Source organism: Homarus americanus, unplaced genomic scaffold (genome assembly GCF_018991925.1).
Source record: "Homarus americanus isolate GMGI-L3 unplaced genomic scaffold, GMGI_Hamer_2.0 scaffold40248, whole genome shotgun sequence".
NCBI classification, from domain to species: Eukaryota; Metazoa; Arthropoda; class Malacostraca; order Decapoda; family Nephropidae; genus Homarus; species Homarus americanus.
Genome location: NW_024712526.1, coordinates 12,224,407 through 12,248,560, shown reverse-complemented (window position 1 = coordinate 12,248,560; position 24,154 = coordinate 12,224,407). Strand labels below are relative to the sequence as shown.

Sequence of the window (24,154 nt, the reverse complement as noted above, 5' to 3'; positions counted from 1 at the left end):
CTCTAAGTATGGACACGGAACTGAGTAGTGCCCTCTGGATGTTTATACACCTCCATTAGGTCATCGCTTACCCGTCTGTAGCATAAGCTAGGCAGCTGTAGGCGCTCTAATCTCTCTGGATAACTGAGGTGCTGTAGTGCAGGTACCAGAACATTGTGCCAACTTTCAACAATTTTGTTTTGTTGATATGTTTTGTGAATACATTAGTTGGGGAAAAATTTTCTGTGGTTCATCTCCAGCTTTCATTATACAGTATCAGCTTAAAGATATTTTTACTTCTCTTCATAATGAAAGACCTCAATCTTTTTAAGATGCATCTTTTTGTTTGACAGATTATTCATATGATTCATCAGTGGAGAACAGAGAAATAAAGAAAGAGAGAAATCTAAGTGGAAAGTATGAACAAACTGACTGTAAAAGTTGTTTACAATGAAGGAGTGGTACCTCTCTTGGGCTGTGAGGTAAGGTAATAGTAGCTCACATGGGAGAGGTGTTAATCAATTGAACGAATTTACCTAATGGCCACTCACCAGAGGTGGCCATGCCAAGGGAAAGAGGCCATGGTTAGTGGCTGGCTATCCTGGGCTGTGTGGCTAGTGATAAGAGTAACTGGCATGGAGGAAGTTGTACCTACCCTGGGCTGTGAGATTGAAACTGAGGGTAGTGGTTGGGGGCACGTGGCGACGGGGGCAAGAGTGCGCATGTGCTGTTACTTGAAGAATCCTGCTGTTATTATTGCTGTTATTGCTGGACCTGCTACTGTAAGAATGCTTGCTGTTGGTGATGGAGGTTGCTGTCAGACAGAGGCGGTGAGAGGGACGATCGTGAGGCGAGGCTACCACAAACATTGAATCTCCCTCTGCCCAGTGACCATGACACACAAAAGCTGTGGAAAGACAATAAATTGTGATGCCAAAGTAAATTCTCTTCCAAATTCTCCCTCATTGGAGAATGTGTGTGTACTGTGTGAGTCATGACTAACAGTATTATAAAACAAACACAGTATTGTAATTTGTATTACTGTGAGCATCCCATCCAAGTACAAGGATTCAACTCTTGACTAAAATATCAGGTAAGAGAGGCTTTAATCTGGCCTTCTGGGTCTGTAACATAAAAAGAAACTTACCTAATGTTTAGTCTAGTTCTTTCATATACTGTACCCTTGTAGTTTTATTGTACAGCACTGTACTTTATTAAACAGGCAGTATCCCTAGATTTATAATAATTATATTTAACAATAGCAGAAAGTTTACACCATCACTTCTAATGGGTATGTATGATATTTTATGATGTTTCCCAAATTATATGTAATCTTTTGAGGGTGGAAAACATATAATTACTCATTAAATCAAAATGTAATGAATATTACATATACAGCTCCTCCCCGACTTACGACCACCCGCACTTACGACCTGCCTCAGTCGTACCAAAATTTTGTCAAATTACGTATTTTCGAGCCCCAACGTTAGTACACAGACAAAACTTTTTTTGTAATTCACTTTAAAATGGCTGGCAAGCTTACGGTAAAAGTGAGAGTTTTGTGGTGCTGAGAAGAAAAAGAGACACCCATTTTAGATTTTCTATGTATTATTTAAGCCTTTTCGACTTACGACCTGGATTTGGGTCCCTAACCACGTCGTAAGTCGGGGAGGAGCTGTAGAGTACAGGTAAATCTTGATAAATGATGTCCTGATCAGCGATATTCCAATTTAACGATGGTCATGAATTAAGATAATCTCACTATACACAATAAAAAAAATTCACTTTAACAATGTCCATCAATACCCATTGGTTGGATTTTTTTTTAATCTATAGTGCAAACTATGGGTTGTATATACAAAAATTAATTGTTGTTGTGCACGGATTCCAGCAATGCAAATTATATTTTTATATGTCAAGTCAGTGACATTTTATAAGGAAACAATATTTAACCCTATGCACCACCATAGGGAATGCATCTCTCACTGCACTTATCAGCCACAACAATATCTACCCGTGTGCTGCCACACGGCCCACCCGTGTACTACAGTCCTGCGCTTGGTTCTACAGTATGTTGATCAAATCTGCCAGTCATCGCGTAGCTCCACGATTATTGTTCAGCATCATTGGCTGTATAGTATGTACATTGTAATTATCATAGGTGTTTTTTCTTATAGTGAGAGGACAGCACAAACAATTAGACTGAACTGTGTTATGGTGACTGTGAACTGATGTTTTCTGTGTTTTTGTGATTGTAAAGTGCTTCACCTCTGTTTTCGTGAACATGTGATCTGTTTCTATAGAGTCTCCACTTCACATACAAATGTCCCCTTAGCCTCGAAGGGGTCAGGTGATGATGACCAGGCTTGTTTTTTTATGATTTGGTGAGTGTTGCTTAAATGTTTTCTATTGATTTTATGAGTGTAGGAATATTTTGTCGGTGATGCACGTGTGTTTGGGGACTGGCTGGGAAATTATCCCATTGAACCCCATGTTAAAATGATCCTAATCAACAATATTTCATTAAGCGATGGGTTTTTATGGAACTTAACCCCATTGTTTATCAAAGTTTACCAATTGTAAAACCTCGATAAATGGGGAAGATTAATAAACATATCTTATGGAAAGAACTCCATTTACTGAATACTGTACAGTGGTCTAATCAGATTTGCTATAGGCCCACTGAAAGCAAAGACACTTGAGTATGTAAGCAGGCTGGGGCTGATCAGGTGTTCATTTATTTATTGATTCAGTACAGTATTATATTCTCATATGATTGGTCTCTTTTGGTTTATGGTTCATCATGATTAATATAACATCCTCAGTAATAGAGAAAAAATACAATACTGTATGTAATTGGGTTCTCAAGTAAGGGTGGTAACTCAAGGGAAGGGTGTCGACTCAAGTACGGACAGAAATCAAGTAAGGGCAGTAACTCAAAGTGAGGGTGGCATCTCAAAGTTAGGGTGACAACTCAAAGTAAGGGTGGTAACTCAAATGGGCAGTGACTCAAACAACTGTAGTACTCAAAGTAAGGGTTGTAAATCAAATGGGCATTAACTCAAATAAGAGTGGTAACTCGAGTAAGGGTGGTAACTCATGTAAGGGTGTCAACTCAAGTATGGGGAGCAGCACAGGTAAAGGCAGCAAAGATGGTGAATCAGCCTATCATGTGATTTCATAAAATAACCTTAACTACTTTAACCTATAAAGCATTACTTCAGGACTACTGTATGTATATGGGAAGTGCTGGGCCATGTTTCTGAGAGCTTTGTGATGAGAATTTCTTGACTTCCATCTAGTTGTCTAACATTGGTACTTCCTCTGGCTACAACAATTTGTTGGTATACTGTACCTCCTATTTACTTATATCCTCTTCGCCACTGATCAGCTCGCTAGCCGCCCGGGCAATCGGTCACGTCTCTAATTACTTTTTCTTTTCATTTATCTTCTTCACCAAAAGATCGGCTCACTAGCCGCCCGGGCGATCGGTCACATCTCTGTCACGCACTGTTGGCAAGTACTGGGCATGTACCGGCTACTGAATGAACTTGAACCCGCTCCAGTGTTGGTCAAGTCTTGTCTTGAAAGAGCTCACACTCGGTGCCGTCACAACACTTTCTGGTCGATTGTTCCAGGAGTTTACAACCCTCACTCCGAAAAAATTTGCTCTCACAGTTTTCTGGACTTGCGGCTTCTTCAATCTTGAGCTGTGACCCATTGTGGGGCGAGCGTCCGCCAGCTCCAAGTAAGGACACTCGACTGAGTAGTGCCCCCTGAGATGCTTATACACCTCAACTAGGTCACCCCTTGCCCGTCTGTAGTATAAACTAGGCAAGTTCAGGCGCTCCAATCTCTCAGGGTAGCTGAGGAGCCAAAGTGCAGGCACCAGTCTGGTGGCCATTGTAGTTAATATATCTGAGAAAAACTTATGAGAGAAATGCACAGCTTATGTAACATATTATAAGTATGGGTACAGTACAGTATTACTCACAGTGTTTGGTGGTCTCAGTGGAACACGCATGAACAAACTGTAAGGCGTGGAGGGCACCACATCCTGCTCTTAGGTGAGTTACATCACGACCACACTCCCCTTTGCCTGCAGTCCACACGCCGACAATTGGACATGCTCGACGGGAAGGAGAACCACCTGTTAGAAAAATAGGTACAGTACAGTACTGAACTTTAGTGAAAATCTTGTAAATGCTGACATGCTCAATAATTCTGATAAAGCTCTTAGAGATGTGTTGCACACGTAGAATGAAAGATATTTTTACAATAAATAATTTTTACCGAGTTTAGATAATCTGTTTTTCTGAATTATGCTTTATTTTGTAGAATGAATGTCAATGAACTTCATTGCGCACATTCTTTCAATCTGAAAGGACAGTTTTGTTTTTACTGACAATACCAATTTAACCAAAGTCAAGACTACTGTCTAGGTGAAATATATTTATAGCTGAAAATATGCATTACAATATTAATAATATTTTGAGAAGAGTATAGAGTATTCAAGAAGATAATTATGGATTACACTATCTAAGAGTGAAGAAATGGAGCCTTACCAGGAACAATGACATGGTGTTAGAAAGATAATAAGAGGTAGAAAGAAAAGCTAACTGAAAGTTTAACACAACCACCATTTGTTTAGACAATGGCTGTGTGGTCTCAAGCTTTGTCATAACAATGCAACCCAGTGGGAATGTTTCCTCTGCCAACCCTTAGCAATGGGACTCTCACACTCTATTCCTCTCTCCAGCTCTCGCACATAAAGAAATATTTATTCCCTTTATGTAACTGACCTTATGATAGTTATTTGTTTTTTAAATTTCTTGCATATTAATGTAGGAGTGTGTGTGTATATATAACTGAGTAAAAAAATATTAAGAAAGTAATGTATATCTACCTGAAATTACGATTTGAAAAACAACCGTAACATAGCTCACACCTCAGCCTGGTAGGGAGAGGCAAAGGGGATGTGGCCACCCCAGTTGACTCCCAAGGGTACACTATTTGAATTTTTGCTTGGACCAATATTCGTATAAGCAGGGGAAGCTTTCGTTAAATGAAAGAGGTTTTAATTTAGAAAATTTGTACTGTACAAGCAAATTTTCGTATCTTGAACAATCGTTAAGCAAGGGATACCTGTACACTTTTCTGAGAACATAAAAGTGTGCATCAAAGTGTGTCAAACTGTCTTTCCTCAAATGCAAGTAGACTGTTCGCTTCCTCTCTTGTGAACACTGAGGAAAAGAATTTGTTTAATACCTCCGCTTTGTCCTTATTTGAGTATGCGTAACTTCCACCTTCAAGCCTCAGACCTGATAAGCCCACATTTGTCTTTATTTTTTATTTTGCGTAATGGTAGAGAGCCCTTGGGTTTGACTTGACTTCGCTTGCAATCCATCTCTGGAACTCTTTTTCTACACTCAGACTTATCTTGGGTGCTCCATCCAGTGTTAGTACAGGAGGAAACTGAGGACCGGGTAACCTGTCAGGGTCACATGTGTCTGGGCCGAAGCTTGAACCCTTGACATATTAGTGAGTTACGCACATTAACACTGTACCACCAACACCCCTGTTCCATGTTCACCTTCCCAGCAATCCCCACATTCACCACCATCTTACCACATCACCACCTTGAGCAAAGACCATCTAAGTTTCTCACAAGTAGAATGCATTTAAATTTTGATTGAACAAATTAGTACAGGTATTGCATATACTGTACTGTACAATTATAATTACAGGTGTACTATCATCTTTTTTCTGTAGAAAAATACAGTACTGTACTTCCCAATTTAAAATGATAGTCATTGGGAAAGCCCACTTCAATTTATCGATTTTTTATTTATGAACTGTTTTGAGGAGCTTAACTAATTAATACTAAGTAAATGGAAGTCAACCTGTAGCTACCTTGTCCAAGTGAGTGAGTTTAGAAATTTTCTTTCTTTTTATCTTTTTAGCCATGTCTCCATATACTGAACCTCACTTTTCTCTCTCCCTCTTAAACCTCAAATCTCTATTTCTCTCACTTACTTGTGAGGGTCGTGTGGGGAGCACTGGAAGCATTGAAGAACATAGGATGACAGGCATCAACAGCTCTGATGGCACGTGAACCTGTGTGAGAGATGACTACCCTGTAATGCTCTTAACAATAAACATGACTATATAGGTAAAAGTTACCCATACCTAAATGTTACACATCACTGACCAAAACACCAACTTCATTTGATCAATGGGTTGAAACAGAATGAAGTTGTTATGGGAGTTAACATTATTATCCTAGAAAATACAGTACATCATAAATATAGGTATATTTCAAAATATCTGTACTCACAATAAATTAGCCCTTAAGGGGAGCATCCGGCTGAATCACGAATTTCGTAATAATTGATCAATCAATATCAATTTTCTGTCAGCAATTAAGGACACCAGATACATTGTTACTATACCAACTACCACCATGACACCTCTACTCCCTCTCCCACCTGCATCACCCACTCATGGCAACAGAATACATCACCTATCAGCCAATCAAAATCCTGTAGCCTGTGTGTGGACTGCTCAAGATTTCTCCAGGGTTCCATTTCTGCCTATTGTCTGCTCACTAAGGCTAAGTGATCTTTGCGTATTGTTCTTCTATCGTCTAAGTGAAATATTCAGCCTTAGTTGATACTAGTTCTTGTCAGTGATCATCATCATTATGCCTTATTTATTAGGAATACCAGTAACAGGTCAGACTCTTACTTATGGTCTGTTATGAGCACCATTACACCAATCCTCTAATTCTTGTGTCTACTTTTGTCATCCTTTACCCCTTTAAATTCTTGTGCTTTTGAATATACCTGGCATAGGACTGGCGTTTTGTCATGACCTGGCCTATCCATTGTTTCCCTTTTCCCTTTGTGATTTCATCAAGATTTATCTTATTCACGTTTCCACGAAAATAACTGTTGATGCATGTTTAACTATCCTCCCTATATCTAATATCTAAAGAATTACCCACTACAGTGTATTACTTTTCTGATGCCTAAATTAACTATGAACAAACTACAACTACAGTTCTGAGTAAACCTTAAACTACTGACTACAAGTTTCTAGTACATGATAGTGCATATGTGCGAGTGACAAATTTACTTATGCCTTTTTTTTGGTGTGTGTTATTGAATGGGTGCATAAGCATGCATATATGTGTGAGTCTATGTACATAAGTGTGAGCATTATTTTAATAAGAACCACAAACACAATAAGACTTACCTTGCTGCATCTCAATAATATGCCCTTCCCTCCGGTAGAGCACTGTGCACACATAGCCACTGGAGCTGCAATGTATCATAAAATGAGTCACAGAGTTACCTCTGTTACATAAATGATCAATGATTTCATTTGAAAAGAAAGTTTATCTTATTCAAGAACTACTTTGTATATGTTGGGCTTATTGTAATAACTTCTTACATGGTATAGTGTATTGTATTTACAATAATAATTTACAGTTTCATAACCAAATGTTGACAACTAAGACATTGATTCATTGGTTCCCTCTTCTTAACATGAAAACCAACCCTATTTCTTGCCTATAGAAACACTCCCTGGAAAATTTCAGAAACCCACAAAATTTGGATCCCGTCTCTCTGTTAGTTCAGTTAACAAGAGTTTATATAGGGTACTGTATATAATTTCCAAGGGGGGGGGGGCACCAGTGTTTGCAGTGCTTCATCTTTTAGTTCACTAATGTGTTTCTTTGTTATCTGTAGACTTAATATGATATTGGTCATTTTCTCAAGCTATTGTACTGTTCACATGTAATATTTCTTTGAAAAGTGTGATTTCCTCTTGCTATTTGCACCATTAAATCTTGGTATTAATTTTTGGGACCATTCTTAGAGCAGATAGAGATTGTCCTGCAATGTTGCACAGCCTATTAGAATTTTAATTTCCCTAAATAGCTTAGTGTCATCTGGAAATACTTTTGGAGTCCTTGTCAGATTTAATTGCATGCCCTTTTTTGTGTCATCACCAAATTTCCTTATGTTGCTGTCTACAACTATATCTGTCATTAATGTATAATGTAGTACAGCCTCTCCCCGACTTATGACGGGATTCCGTCTCGACGACCAGGTTGTAAGTCGAATTGGTCGTAAGTCGAAAAGGCGAAAATAATACATAGAAATTCTAAAATGGGTGTCTCTTTTTCTTCTCAGCACCACGAGAACTTTCACTTTTACGCTTGCCAGCCATTTTAAAGGGAATTAAAAACAAAAATTTTGTCAGTACACAGGGCGATCACTAACATCAGGACTCGAAAATACATAATGTGAAAAATATTTCATACGACCATGGCGGTCGTATGTCTGGGTTGTCGTAAGTCGAGGAGAGACTGTACTGTATAATAATTAGCAATGGTCCACTAGTGACATTACCACCAATTGGATTTAGTGCCATTAATGCTGACTGTTTCCTATCCTCTAGCCACGCCCTACTCCAATGCAGAATATCCCCTCCAGTTCCACGAGCCTCCACTTTACATATTAGTCTTCTGTAAGGGACCATGTCAAAGACTTGCTAAAGTAAAGGTAAACCACCACCATAATCATGTCTGTCATCAAATGCCTTGAGAACAGTTGAAAAGAATGCTAATAGATTTGTGAGACATGAATTCCCACTGGTGAAGCCATGCTGGGAATCACTGATCAATTTATTTCTCGAGGTGATTTCCAATAAGTTTGTAACGAATGCTTCCAGTAATTTACGAACAACTGATGTTAAGCCGATTGGATAATACAGGGTAGTTACAGGATGGCGATCTATCTCCTTTCTTTAAAGTCACATACTGTATAAATGCATATACAAAACAGTACTTCTAAGTATAATAACTGGAAAGTGCTTTACTCTTCAGCTGCCATATTAGCATAAATTTTAAAGTGATTGTATTATGGTAATTACAGTAATATAAATTTTTAAAATCCAATTAAATGACCAAAAAATTTGTGTCAATCTATCAGAATGGAGTCCTTCACTTACACTGCTTGAAGAAGTTGTCTTTCCTGCTCCAGATATGAAGAAAGCACAATACTTGCACTTGGCTTTATAGCCACTTTCAGAATATTCAGGTTTCTCATAATGATTATGCACAACTGAAGATTTTGATACAGTACTAACATTCTGGAAGATAATGCAATGCCAACACTTTACTCTGAGAGTCACAGTGTTGTCATAACCAACAAAATCAGCAGTAAATGTTAAAACAATTACTAAGTACAGTATAACATTCCAATTCGTCCAACAAAAATTACAATTACAGTACAATATTGTATTTTCTAGTAGTGGGACAAAATTTCTTATAAACTCTATTTCATCCACACTGTATATTATATTATGCATATAAATTCAGAATATCATAAATATATTGAGAGATATCTGTTCCTTGATGTGTTTCACCCAGCCTTGCTGCTGAGTGAGAATGATTTGCCAGTGTCATGGAACCTACTAATCCAACATTTGTCATTGGAAAACACTGCCAGGCACCTCCCACTCTTCACAATGTCGACCAATGATGTATTTTAAAGAACAACAAGGTAGGGATTAGAGAAACGTTAACTACTTTGAGAATTGGCCAACTCTGTGTCCCATGGCATGGGTGAGGTTCTGCCTCACACTCACTTTTCTCTCAACAATGTCAATTTGTTATGTCGTAATCATGGAATGTAATTAATTACAATTACAGTAATATTCCTCAAAAAATATACTCAATTCCACAGATTACGATTACAACACGTCTGCATCTCACCATCATATTTTGACAGGAAAGCCATTGCTGATACACAGGCACCAGTGATCCTGGCATTTTCCTCTCCCCAGTCTGCCTCACTGGTTCTCGAGGCTGAAGGCATCAGCCAATCAACCTCATGTGTATTAGAGTTAATTATAAGCAAATAACAGTTGATGCATGTTCAACTACCCTCCCCATATCTAAGAATTACTGACTACGGGTATTGCTTTTTTTGATACTTAAATTCACTGGGAACACACTACCTCTTTGCTCATGAGAGGAATTTCTAGATGACATTCTCTAGGTATTCCTTGGAAGTTCTGAGTAAATCTTAAATTTCTAACTAGAAGTTTCTAATACATGACAATATTTTGAATACAGTAATCTGTGCATAGTGCATGCATGCATACATACATACACACATAGCAGATGGTGTAACATATGTATTACCATCCTGTAGTAAGGTGGGTGACAAGGACCACTCTGGAGGCCGATGTATCTCGCTGCTGGGAACACACTAAACGAGCTTCAGTGCCAGCATAGCTCACTTTCGTCCGTTCTGTGTCTCCTGCAGGAGAGGCAGAGTCTGGTGAGAGAATGTCTATGATCAAGGCTCTGTGCCTCTCAAAATAAGGATAGAGTTTGGTTAGTAGAGAATGTTTATGATGACTGCTGTGTCTCATACAAGAAAGGTAGAGCCTGGTTTGCAGAGAATATACATTACTACCTCACCTAATACTCAGGATGCATTCCTGGACAAGCAAACAAAAGGTGAATCTTTCACTAAAATGGTGTATGTACGGCAGTTCTTTTCCGATAGCATTATTTCATGCATATAAATGATATGAGGGCTTCATCTGAGTATCAGTAATAGTGCTAATAATAATACAGAAGTGATCTGTTTGTCAGGAATGCATCCTGATCGCTAAACGACACATCCTTGTATGTGGGAAGTGAATGTCTATTGAGGCGGTGGGTTACTGGGCTATAACTGCATGTCTGTGCTCCCTACCAATGTGACATCACAGCAAACATGTCTATGAGTCATCTGGGTGATTGCCTGGCTGAACTGTGTTGCATCGCTCAGAGGATGGTTTGAGTGTGGACGGAGCTATTTTTTGTACAGGTACATAAAATATGTGCTATTGTATTTTATGATATGCTATGAATTGATTTCATTGTTTTTCATAGTAATAAATATGGCAGCTAATCCCCGTTGCGTGCAGTATTCAAATTTACAATTCTAGCCGAATTTGGAGCAAATTTTTATTATTATTTCATTTTGGTGCTGGTTAGTTGAATCTACTGGTTGCCAGGATACCGGGTAACTGGGATTATAATAAATTCCTATTTTGTTGAATCATTTTCTCTGTTGTCTATTACCTAAGAAATATCAATGTACTTTTCATTCAACAGTTATTCCTGATTCTGTCTTTAATAAATGCAATAGTCATTTATTCCCCAAACTTCTCAACTACTCACTATGCCTATTGGGTAACAAATTATATAGTTATTGTATATGTAATAGAAAAAGTCAACTTACCCTCTTCTTCATCCTCCTGACTAAGCCCTAAAGGTGTGGGTTGTGTTCTTGAGTTATGAGCATGGTGAAGACGGAGGGTGGTGTTGTGGTGCGCAACGGAATATGATGCTCCGCGGTCCAAGGCATGCCACCGCCGGTGACTGCTCACCCAAGATGGGAACTCACATCCGCTGTAGCTTCCCACTGCAATGTTATTGACACCAAATAATTACTTTATACATCAACCTAGAAAATCATTCAACTCGTCAAATATCTATTGTCGGGTTTAATAGTTGGTAACCACAGCCCACCACTCACCATAGTTTAAGATTCTCACCAATTCTTTTAGATTTTTTATCTTTTTGTATCTCTGGAGCCCAGCTTATAATTTCATTCATTCACACAAGAATTTTCTGTGAATTTTTTAGAAAATGCGCATGATTTTTAATCTTGGAAAATCGTTCACAAACTTGGAATTGTGAGAAAATTCCGGAAAAATTACGAGCAAATTTCAATTCCGACTACAGGTATTGGAGAGTTCCAACTAAGAAGGGTTCTGGCTTAGAGAGATTCCGGCTAATGGAGATATTTGTACGGTAAAAGGAAATTTGAATTTTTTTTTATATTCATTGTTATATACACAGTGTGTATTTATTTATATATTTTTTTTTTGTCATTTCACCATTTATCAGCTAATTGGCTGTTTTGACTTTGGTTTCAAGTAATCTTTTAGAGTACTACAGTACAATATACTTTTGGCAAGGCCTTACCTTTTTTAATCCTTAGTGTCTTGGATCCATCAAAAGGAGGGAAGACTCCATTACAGGTTGCATCGAATGACTGTGCCAGGTGGTAATCAATGTTAGCCTCATTCTCTCTGGCCCGCTCCCAGCCAAAGCAGCGGTATCGGTCTTCATCAGTGAGGGTCCGGCTAACATCAAGGCGGCCCACAAAGTATCGAGTGGAACCCTCCTTCCAGTGGCCAATGCATTCCACCTCCTCCACTGTTAAAGAGTTAACAGTATTAGAAAAGTTAAGTTGTAAAGAATGAGCTTCAGAGACAATTTACTGTATCTGATAGGATGGCTAATTAAAAAACTGTGGTTAAAACCTTAGAAATTTTCCTTTTTTTTGGTTCAATAGCTATACTGTACTATATTGTATAATGGTGCACCTATCTGGTACAGTATATAATGTACTGCTACTACTACTAGTAAACATACACTACTACTACTTACTACTTTGCTGTCATTCGGAATCGAGTATGACATCATCCAGCGATGATACAATGATACGAGTTATTAAGGATGTCACCTTCGTTGGTGAGTTCTAAGGTGACTTGAGAGGCCGATACAGGGTCGGCTAGGCCGTCCACAGATATTGCATGTGTAGAGGGCTACATCTAGTGTGGGAGGGACGGCGGCAGTGTCTTTCCGGCGGTGGGTCTTGTCTGTCTCAGTATGCAGTCAGGCTAACTTGAAAGTATTGACACCTTCTCGTGTGGTGCTCCTCCAAGCGTTTTGGTGTGGAGTAATAGTCTCCCAGGTGAGGAGATCGATTAGTCACTTTTTCAGGTTTGTCTTAAGAATATCCTTATACCATTTCTGTTGCCCGCCAAAGTTACGTTTACTATTTGTTAGATGACTGTAAAGTTGCTGCTTTGGCAGTCTAAAGTCGTCCATGCAGGTAACATGGCCAGTCCAATGTAGTTGTTAATGGATAATGGTAGCCTCGATGTTCCTAACTACAGTTGGTGTCAGCAAGAATACTGTACTGGCATTTGTTCTCTTGTCTTCTCAGCAAACTTGAGGTTCCTCCTGTATGTGACCCATGTGGGGAGGACCACCGCTTGATATATGTGCAATTTAGTAGATAATTTCAGCTCCTTACAGCTGAAGACATGGGTATGGAGTCTGCCAAAGGCTTGAGATGCACGTCTGATCCGATGTTGAATCTCTTCATTAATGTCTGCGGTGGTGGACAGGTAGAAGCCAAGGTACTGAAAATGTGTAACATTAGAGAGAATAATAGTACAGTTCTGTTAAGCTGGATGGATGATGAAGGTGTGGTTGAACCAGGGGCAGGCTGAAAGAGAATCTGAGTCTTACATGCATTCTCAATGCTGAAGTGTGCATACGCATCTGCGTAGGTGTTTAGGATCTCCTGCAAGTCGTGTTCAGTGTGAGTGACAAGGGTGAGATCATCTGCATACTGAAGTTCAGCGATGGAAGCAGCTGACACCTTTGTCCCTTCATCCGGTACTGGATGTCCACTTCGTCGGTTAAATTGGCACTGACACGAGTAAGGAAGGCAGCCAAGAAAATGGACTGGGCAGCTGCTTTTTTTTCTCATGGAAGGTATCAGCTTTGGTCCAAGACTTAGGGCTGTTCTGCCAGTCAGTGAGAGTAGAAAGTTAACTATAGACGAGTACTACGATTTCTGGGGCGTTTTCATCAAACTAATCCTGGTGTTTTCTTTTGATCTGGCTGAGGGTTTTGTTGCAGGTTTTTGTGATGACAGCTTTGGTGGGATACAATTTGGCACCCAAATTTTGGTTGTTTGTTGTTGAGTTGTTTATCGGCCCATCATTGAGCTGCTCTCTGAAAGCATGTGAAACCACTGGATCCTCTAGTCGCTTGGTGTTAAAAGCCCCTTCTGGAGGCTTGTTGCTTTTTCCTTTTTGGGGTGACGTGTAGGGAGAGTTTTGCTCTGACGAGCTGATGATCAGTGTCACAGTGGTCTGAGCCACGCATGGCTCGGGTAATGAGGACATCTTGGTGTAATGACCACGGTCATACACGTCAGTTAACGTAAAATCAGACGATTCATATTATGCTCAATAGCCCACAAAACATGAAGCTATGCTTTCTTATTGTAGTCCCCTATCGGAGGAGTCCGTTTTCTCATCGCTTCAGGACACCTGAGTCCTCCGTTTTCTGTCAATCTTGAATGTACCCGAGACTTCATTATTCCTTAGTAAATCTCGGCGGAAAACAACCCTATAGATTCCCTCCCACTAACAGTTGAGAGCAGCAACCAAACCTTCCTAACCTTACCCCACAACATTAAATATCTCGGTTCTAGGTCGTTTGCAACATCATCGAAGAAAAGTGCCTTAAAATTGTCAAAGATTTTGCTTGCAAATAAAAAATCACGAGATTTGGTTGATAACAGCAAATGCAATAATAGCTTTTTTTTAGTAGGGCTTGGATTTTCAACTCCCAATATCTTGGTTATGAGTATTGTAAAAACTGCCAAAAGTTTCATGGATGAAAATAGTCTTATTTTTGTCTGAACTTATTAGCAACAACAATAATAATAATAATGGTTAATATATAGGACTAACCCACCGGGCTGCATAGCACCGATGCGGCCGTATCATCTCACGTCCAGAAATGCCTCAAATTTCACCATATCATAGTAAGTTATTTCTGTTTAATATACTGAGGAGTACTGGGGGGCAGAGGAAGTTAGGTAAAGTTAGGTAGGTTTGTTTGTTTAGGTTGGTTAGGTCTGTTCTTCATAACCATAAAATATGTTAAGTAGCATTTATTTTAAAAATATCAATTTTTTAACATATTTCCACAAACTACAACATTGTCCACTATAAAATATCAATGAAAATCCGGCGTTTTTATGATTGTTTTCAATCAATTTCGCCTGCGGGTTAGTCCTATATAATTACCATAATAATAATAAATCCATTATCGAATTATGTCCTCCACTAAAAATTGACCCTGAAGTCTGCCACGTTGCCACTTAGCTGACTTCTGGAGTTGTTATTCGCTTGGGCTCTCTGAATCCCCTAAGTAGCCATTTTTGATTGCCCACTACCCTGTACATAACCACTCACCTGAACTCTCCGTGCCCAGGACATCAGGACATGCTTGATATTTAAAAAGTAGTCGACTGTCGCTGGTACAGGAGTCTATGGTAGAGGCGGGGAAGGTGCACTGGCCATGTCCCCGTGTGTAGCTGAAGGTAAGAGGCCCTTTGAATGGGCAAGGGGCTGGGGGAGAGTCACGACGGAACATAGAGAAAAGCAGAGCATCCCCAGTGATCTGGGAGCAAAGTGCTTTTAGGTCGCGGGATGGCTCACATAGTGCTGGTGGGGTAAGAAAAAAGAACACAATTATGGTGGTGTTTAATACTCAGCTTACAGTTTATGAGGTAATGGTTATTAGTTTAATGACCACGTTAACACTAGCATACATGCTACAGTATAGCCCATACTTGTTTACAATGTGCATCAGAGAACAAACCTACTGTCCCATCAGCTGGTAGTACTGTAGTAAGACGAGTGGAGGACAAGATAAACAGCAAAAACAAAAAACAAATAAAACTACATAACCTAATATTACATGCTATATTTTCATTACATCAACTATTATATATCTGAGATGTCAAATTTAATTATTTATTGGGTGAAGATTTTAGACTCTAAACTGTAGAGAATATAACGTGTGGTAGATGACTGGAACCTCTTGCTTTAGGGAGTTTAGCCTTTTCCCCACTGATCGGATCGGCCTGTTAACAGTGGTTCACCCCCCCCCCCCGAGCAAGGAAGGTAGAGTAACAAAGCTCAACTCCTTTAATTTGTGTGTATTTTTCAGTGCCACCGTTCGTTATGCCATCTAGCGACCAACATAACTAAGGCAGTATTCGTAGAAAATGAAAGATGCCCTATAGCGGGTTAACTATACTAACCTTGATGTATTTATAATCTGGTATTTATATTTATTTATACTTCATTTATTCATTCATGAAGAAAACCGAACCTCAATATCATTTGTAAAACGTCATTCATTCCAAAATAACTGAAATTACTGTTCCTAGTATTTCTTTTCATGGTTAAACACATTTTTTACAAAATTACTATTGTCGGATTGTCGAGTTATAAAGGTAAACAGGAATGTTATAATGCACTTTATTATATCAGGTAACAATAACAAGAAATACAGAAAGAGCCGATTCACCATAATAATCTTATCCATGTATCTAACCTAACATACGTGTAATGCCATCATTCATCACATACAGTATAAACTGTGTTGTCAATATGTACAAGTCATGTATTGTCAGTTAATAAGTGACCTAAAATTTTTTGTTTTATTACTTTAACTGTTAATGCCATTTAAATAAAATGTGACTTTTTCCTGTGACTTTTTCCAAGCAAAAATTGTCACTAATCTGTAGAAATTACATATTATTATTAAAACAAGAGGTCAAGTTTCATAATCTTCCTCAAGCTGAGGCCGATGATTCCTTTAAACATTAATGGAAACACCTCATAGCAGACATGGGGCCGAAGCCATGGTAACTTAAACTAGTAACTACACTTAACTCCTTCATCTTCATGACATAATTATAATCTTACCGGTCTTTAATAATACTTAGGAAAGCGATGGAATTTTAAATGTATGTGACTTTTTTTGTCCTTCCTTCAAACAGCACAACCACGTGGAGCCACTTCCTGTAACTTTGTCTTTGTCACACTGTACGAATCTTGAATGTCCAGCCAGATGACGTCATAATGGTCATATAACAAAACAGTCTTTGTTGCAGACGACACTCAACTAACGCCCTGTTAGTGATTTAATGCTATTTTTTTGGCGGAGCGCAACTGTTTGGGGGAGTCCAGCTTCCTTACTACTCTCCCTTCCTTGCCCCCGAGGCTCCTCATCCCTACACAGGAAACCCTACATTGCCTTCATTACCCTTCGCCTTGGGCTCATTAGTGTGTGTGTGTGTGTGTATATATATATATATATATATATATATATATATATATATATATATACAGAGTGAAAGAGGATTTAAAATGTCCAATGTTTTTGCTTATACAATATGAAATTAAATTTTATGAATATTTCTATGGATATGATTTTATTATTTATTTAATTATTCTTTTAATATGTAGATGGAGGTATACAAAGAACACACTGATATCAGCTAGGTGATTTAATAGTACTTTTAAGGACGATCAAAATCACAAAATGAAATAATTATGCCACAGGGTAGGAAGCTTCTCCTGGAAAATGGACATTCATAAATTTAAATTCAATTAAAATTATTTACTTCTACAAAAAAAAGCCAAAACATCTCACACTAAAAAAATTTCTTAATTTCATACAAATATTTTAGTAATTATACATGGATACATTATGTAGATTATAATGTTCAAGCTTAATTTTCTTTCTTCGGCAATTTTCTACTGTTTTCTTCATAGATTTTGTAATGATAATGTCATTCAGTAATTGTGGACTCATCTTATTTCTCTTTTTGGTCTTTGTGTCAGATGACGTTGAAAAAACTTTCAGTTTTAGCATTTGAGTGGAGTCGGGAGGATAAGTATCGGTTTAGCTAAATATGACAAGTTGTTGAAAACGAGTTTATCTTCACCATTTTTTTTGTACCTCGGATAAAAAAAAAAAAAATTCAATATACTGTATGTTTTATTTATTTTTATTTCTACTACTGTAATTCCTCTCCATTAAAGTAAAGGGCAGCTGTACTGCATGCTCAGAGAACAAACATGATCGGTACAAGCATAGAAAGCAAAGTTTTCTTCGAAAGCTTATTTGGGAAACTGATATGTATGCTATACTATTTAGTTTTCTTTTTAACTGTTTGAGAAATTTACACACTATCTTCTATCGGGAAATCTGAATTGATGACCAGTGAAAAATGCAAGATTAGTACTGGTTACCCCATGTTTTGTCCTCTTTTATTTATATTACCACATGGCCCTACAGTCAACACAACACTGCCATGCATTGCTGACAGGTACGAGGTAATGTGCTGGTTCCAGAATGAACCTGAACCAATTCCAGTGTTGGTCAAGTCTGGTCTTGAAACAGCTCACACTCAGTGCCATCACAACGCTCTTTGGCAGATTGTTCCAAGAGCTCACAACTCTCATTCCGAAAAAGTTTGCTCTGACAATTTTCTGAACTTGTGGCTTCTCAACCTTAACTTAAACTGTGATCCCTAGTGGGGCGGGTATTCGCCAGCTCCAGGTATGAACACTCGACTGAGTAATATCCTTTGAGGTGTTTATAAACTTCTATTAAGTTACCCCATATCCGCCTTTAGTATAACATAGGAATTGCAGGCGTTCTAATCTCTCTGGGTACTTGGTAGCCCACTGGCCCTCCTTTGGACGTTTTCAATCAACTGAATTAACACTCGGACAGTCTCTAGCAGTGTTGCCCTTTTTAAATATCCATGCATGTTTACATTGAAAGACTGCATTTTCCGGTACATTTACAGCTTTTAACTGATACCTTTATGACAATAATTGACAGTGAGATATAGCTGTCCAAATGGGTTATAACACTGTGAAACTATACATGAACAAATAACCTCAGAAGCAGAGTGAAATGAGCAGAGGCACAGTAGTAGAATATGATGGTGAGACACAGTAATGTAAGTTGTCAAGAATGAAATAAAGTTTAATAATATAAGAGCTCATTATCCACTACTTACTCTCTTTGTATTGAAGAATATTTGGGTGTTTTTCACTTATCACCACACACCGAAAGCAAACATCATTTCTGAAAAAAAGTCCAATTTAACATTTGATTTAAATGGAAATACTGTACAGTAAACTGGCATCAACAATAAAAACCCAACAAATATGAAAAACACACACACACACACACACACACACACACACACACACGTACACACACACACACACACACACACACACTTACCCCACGAGGATTACAGATGATTTAGGTTAATAAAATAACATATTGGTCAAATAATCTTTGTTTAACTATGAGAGTTTTGTCGGTTCAATTACAAGTGGTGGCCACCAGTTCATTGCCTCTAAACACTCAGAGAACGGTGGTCTTATCCGCTTCCTCAACCAAGTTCTCAGTATTGTCTCACAAGTGATTTGTTTTTCTTAAATTTCCACAATGTTTGCTTAATAGGTTTCAAAAAGGTATCTCCTGGTGGTTGGTCAACGTGCTTTGTGGTGGAAAATTAAGCTGTAAAACAATTGTCCTATAAACCAAATAACGCACCATTAAAAGGTCACCATCATCTCCAGTATGCATATCTTTAGACTACCCACCAGAAACTCCCAGCGGAACAGCCATGAAAAGACGTTTGGGCAGTTGGAAATAAGAAACATTTCGCCAAACAAAACTAAGGAAACCTAACCTAAAGTTAATATTGTGACACCTAACCTGTCCAGTGAGTTTTTGTCTTGGTGAATTACTGTCCGTGCACCCGAGACAGTCACGCCCACCAGCAACACTTGAGTCCAATATTATTATCGGCTTTAGTGAGTAGCGGTAAAATTGATCAATATCTTCTCAATAATTCTGGTATCTGTCTTACTCTTCACACAAAATGTATATACTGGCGAAACTTGTGAAGAACTAAGGTAAAATAATGAAGGAATTAAGGATATAGAGTACGTCACACAAGACACCAATAATTCAAAGACAATTGAAATGGTCAGGCAATTATATTAATTTGCTTCATTATTTTGTATTCATTCATATTGTGTGTGTGTGTGTGTGTGTGTGTGTGTGTGTGTGCAGGGTAGTGTATTGCGTCAAGTGTGGTAGCATTATGTTAGTGTTAAGATGCAGGCACTACTTGTTTCCTCTCGCTTTCAGCTACCGCCGCTGGCTAGCCCTCGTGGTGAACAGGGAAGCAGCCTTGCGTAAGTCTTCCCCTGCCAGTACACACTCTCTTCATCATCAAGACTCCTGCTGTGCCTCCTCGTGGCAACGCACGGTAACTGGGTGCCTCGGAGCAGCAGTGAGCCCCAGAGGGACAGCGAATAGGCCCACTGGCATGTGAACACTGTCACGTCCTGGCGCCTACCAACCACTGCCCCACTGCCTTGAGGATTACCCTTGGTAGGTACAAGGCTACGAGAACAAACCCCGAACGAAAACTCTGCGGGGTGGAGTCCCGCATTAGGCAGACGTGCTCACAGAGCTCCAGTAAGGCCCCAACGGCGGTATAGGTGGAAGAGGTGACCAACATGGGAACCCAACGACTACACTGGCGGATGAAGATAGTACAAGATGGATAGACTACAAAGGCGAAACCTAACAAACTGGGTTATCGACAGTCCATTGCAACTCTTCCTCTCCCCAGTCGTTGTACCTACTTGCACCACTGGATCAGGAGAAGAGAGAGCCAATATGTGTGGTTGCAGCCTGCGCTCCTGCCATCATCCATCTCATCATACTTCTCATCATTATCAAAACCCATATAACCCCAAAAGCCCTATGGCGACAGACAAGTGGTGACGGAGACAGGCAGAGATGACTGCCGGAGATTACTGCCGGGAGTCTCTAGTCACAACTCTGTACATGGACGGCACAGATAAGATGGTCGTTTAGGCACTGGGATCTAGGCAGCAGTGCAATCCGGTCCTGCCTGTGCGACTGAGCAGTTCTTTCGAAGAGCCACTCTGTTCACCCCAAATGGGGAGGGGGCTAGAAAAGGTGCCCTAAGCATAGCCTGCCTAAAAAACAAAAAAAAACTGGGCAACCACACCAAGTAAGGTCATCCTAATGCTGTCGAAAACATAATCACAATCACAGATCAAAACAAAAACAAATTATATAACCTCTTATGGTTGCTGCATGGAATGTCAAGACCCTTCAGGATACTAGCACAAATGAACGTCCTGAAAGAAGAACCTCACTTATGACAAAAGAGCTGTCTTGGTATAACATCGACGTAGCATCCAATAGTGAGTCCCGGCTCTGAGACAAGGGTCGACTCACAGAACTGGGGTCTAGCTATACCTTCTTCTGGAAGGATAAGCCTGCTGCGGAGAAACCGCATTTATGGAGTTGGCTTTGCCATTCGCCAATTCATCCTGCGTAGGTTAACTGAAATGCCTGTTGGGATCAACGAGCGCCTCATGACGTTCCGAGTCTCACTGAATCACTCACGTCATGCCTTCTTCATCAGTGCATACACCCCAACACTGGATGCAGAGGATGACATCAAGGAGGCCTTTTACGCCGACCTTGGCAGAGTGCTAACCTCTATCCTAAGCGAAGATATGGTTGTGCTCCTAGGTAAAACTTTACTGATTGAAGTGTTGACCGTATGCAACACCTGTATATACTAGGAATATTATTATCTTGGGAGCTATCCAACATATTTATAGGTTACTGCAGTTATATTTTATAGCATCATTTCCATTGCACAGGACACACATGCAATTGTTGTATAAATTTTTAGCATATATTGTCATATAAACTATACTGCATCAAACTCTGACTTAGAATAATTTAATCATGTTTATCATGGGAAAAGTTATTATTTCACCCCTTATCATTCTACACCATAACAATACCCCGCTAACAGGCTCTCATCTTGGTGTTTCTTCTACACACACAATAAATCCTCCTCATACACACAATAAATCATCCTCACAGACACTATATATATATATATATATATATGACGTCACTTACTTGTCTTTAAAGAGAAACTTCTCCCCAGAGGAGCGGACACACACACCCTTGGAAGAGAACTCAGTCCTGGTGATAGAGATGATGTCCCTGACGCCACTCTGGAACCATCCTCCCCGCCACTGGTTTGGCAGCTCACACACCCCTGTAAACATCACTATCCTTAGCTTATGCCTTATTTACTTATCGGTTACCACAACTAATGGTGGCCATGTTATGGGCAATAGGGGGCCGGTGGCCTGTATAATCTACCCCCATTGTCTTTGATAATCATATTTAGTTATTTTGCAGCCTAGTACTGCTTCTTACATAGTGAATGACACTTGTAAATTTATGGGGCTACTTCTGAGGAAGAGTAAGATCGAAACACGTGTCGAGAGTAAGATTCCCAACACCTGCTTATGTTTGTGTTGCTGTCATTTTTCAATGTTCAAATGAGTCATTTCATTAATTTACCACAATACTGTAATAAAAACGAAATGTTGGCCTTCAACAATTATTAATAACGAGCCGTGTGTGTGTGTGTGTGTGTGTGTGTGTGTGTGTGTGTGTGTGTGTGTGTGTGATAGCGCACAGGGTGGTGTAATGTGTCTAGTGTGGCAGCATTCTGTTAGTGTTAAATAATCTGAAAGTTGTAAATTTTGGATGTTACTCACCATTGATGGACGTCACTAGAAGACCAAGGATAAGTAGGGGACATAACCAGCGGGAGTCTCGGCAAGTACGAGGGGCCTTCATCTTCAACCTGAGGGAAAAATAAAAAATTAAGATTATGCAAGTAGGCTTAGGCTTATACACGGTGAATCTCTCTCTATTTGCGTTTCCCCCAATCGCCTCTTGTGCGTCACAATCGGAGTAAATTATGTCATTCAAATCATCACAATTTCAAATCATATTGATACACTAGATATTGTCATCGACAGTATAAAATAATTATTTTTAGAAATGACTTTTGTAAGATCCGTTGACAAGCATGACCAAATCGGAAGGTGGCGGGTTATTGTTGAAAACATCTAAGAGAAGCTATTAAAAAAACCCACGCATTTTAAACTGTGATATATATTTTTGACTATCATAATATTGTATTTTAACGAAGTTTTTATAGAGGACTTAGAAATGAGGAACGTGTGAGGCTAAACTAATAACATTGGTGGGTGTTAACCAGACCTTGCGTATTTTATAGGCACTTATTGTATTAGTTGATGTATTTCAAAATTGAAAAGTGACAATACTGTGTTGAGAAAATTGAATCTAAACAGAAAAAAAATGCAGTTTGAAACATTTACAGTTAAGTGAAAAAGTGATATACTGAGGTGCAGAGAACTACCACTAGGCTCAGAAAACATAAACGCACAAATATCTCGTCCTGATGACAATGTTTCCTGCAGTAATATCAAATAAAATGGAGGACATACATAGATGTTTGTTTAAATTACCATTTATTAATAATCAATCATTAAACTGGCAGTGTCTGGAGACACTGTCAGCATGTACACAAGGTCTGGAGACACTGTCAGCATGTACACAAGGTCTGGAGACACTGTCAGCATGTACACAAGGTCTGGAGACACTGTCAGCATGTACACAAGGTCTGGAGACACTGCCAAGTGCCAATACTGTTTTCATGATCAGGCTCCATGAATATAACTAATAGGTTAGCCTTCAGAGAGGAGTATTCTAAGGTGATAATATTACTCAAGGAGTCCTTACAGTACATGATATTGGAAGATACCTAAAGTTACAGCAGATGGTTTACCCCTAATGAATAGCAATTGAGCAAAAGAAAAAAAAAGATCAGCCAGACGAACCCGAAATCATATATTTAAAACGAACGTGTCCATTTGTCTTAAAAGAAAAGTATTGACCAGCCCGAGTTATAGGTGTTGACTTATGGGCGTGAGACACCGCGAATGAATATGAAAACAGTACAGACGCTCCAGACTATTTGAGGAAACATAGCAAGATATACGACCAACATAATCTGAAGGAAAAAGAAAAAAAAAGTGAACGGATGAGATTTTCATAAAATAGTATGAGACCTTATGACAAATATTCGATAAGATTCAATGAGACAGGAAAATAAAAGGAAGAAATAACTAAGAAATTGAACAAAAAATATGGTTTCTAATGAACGAGTTGGTTCAAGACAACTGACCCTTCCATCCACCGCTAAATAACTGAGCTAATACAGTATCATGCTCCAAAATTCCAATACTGTACCACCATAGTCACATGGACTCCACACAAGGGAAGGATTGTGGAGGTGCCTTCTCGTCGTCACTAATTTTGTTTACAATAAACTGTTCTCCTGTAACAATTGCCCACTTGTGCGTCAGTAAGCAGCTGACGCTGAACACATTATATGTCATAGCTATGCTGTATGGAATAAATTTCCATTTTACAGGTTAGTTATTTATT

The 24,154-nt window shown here is 39.1% G+C and overlaps 1 protein-coding gene across 3 annotated transcripts in view; it reads right to left on the bottom strand.

Annotated features, from left to right (window-relative positions):
• The window catches only part of LOC121863236, a 33,024-nt gene extending 10,547 nt beyond the window's left edge, over positions 1–22,477 (bottom strand). For 2 of the 3 annotated variants that reach the window (XM_042361749.1, XM_042361739.1), the window contains exons 1-11: positions 22,393–22,477; positions 21,740–21,881; positions 18,759–18,826; positions 15,124–15,375; positions 12,041–12,274; positions 11,292–11,474; positions 10,199–10,334; positions 7,237–7,301; positions 6,016–6,096; positions 3,974–4,129; positions 635–886 (exon numbers count right to left, since the gene is read on the bottom strand). In XM_042361749.1, the coding sequence (XP_042217683.1) occupies positions 635–886; positions 3,974–4,129; positions 6,016–6,096; positions 7,237–7,301; positions 10,199–10,334; positions 11,292–11,474; positions 12,041–12,274; positions 15,124–15,375; positions 18,759–18,826; positions 21,740–21,881; positions 22,393–22,474 (1,651 nt within the window). In that variant the 5' untranslated portion in view covers positions 22,475–22,477. The remainder of the gene's footprint in view (positions 1–634; positions 887–3,973; positions 4,130–6,015; positions 6,097–7,236; positions 7,302–10,198; positions 10,335–11,291; positions 11,475–12,040; positions 12,275–15,123; positions 15,376–18,758; positions 18,827–21,739; positions 21,882–22,392) is intronic. The other variant, XM_042361758.1, reaches the window with a different exon arrangement.
• Between the last annotated feature and the right edge of the window lie 1,677 nt (positions 22,478–24,154).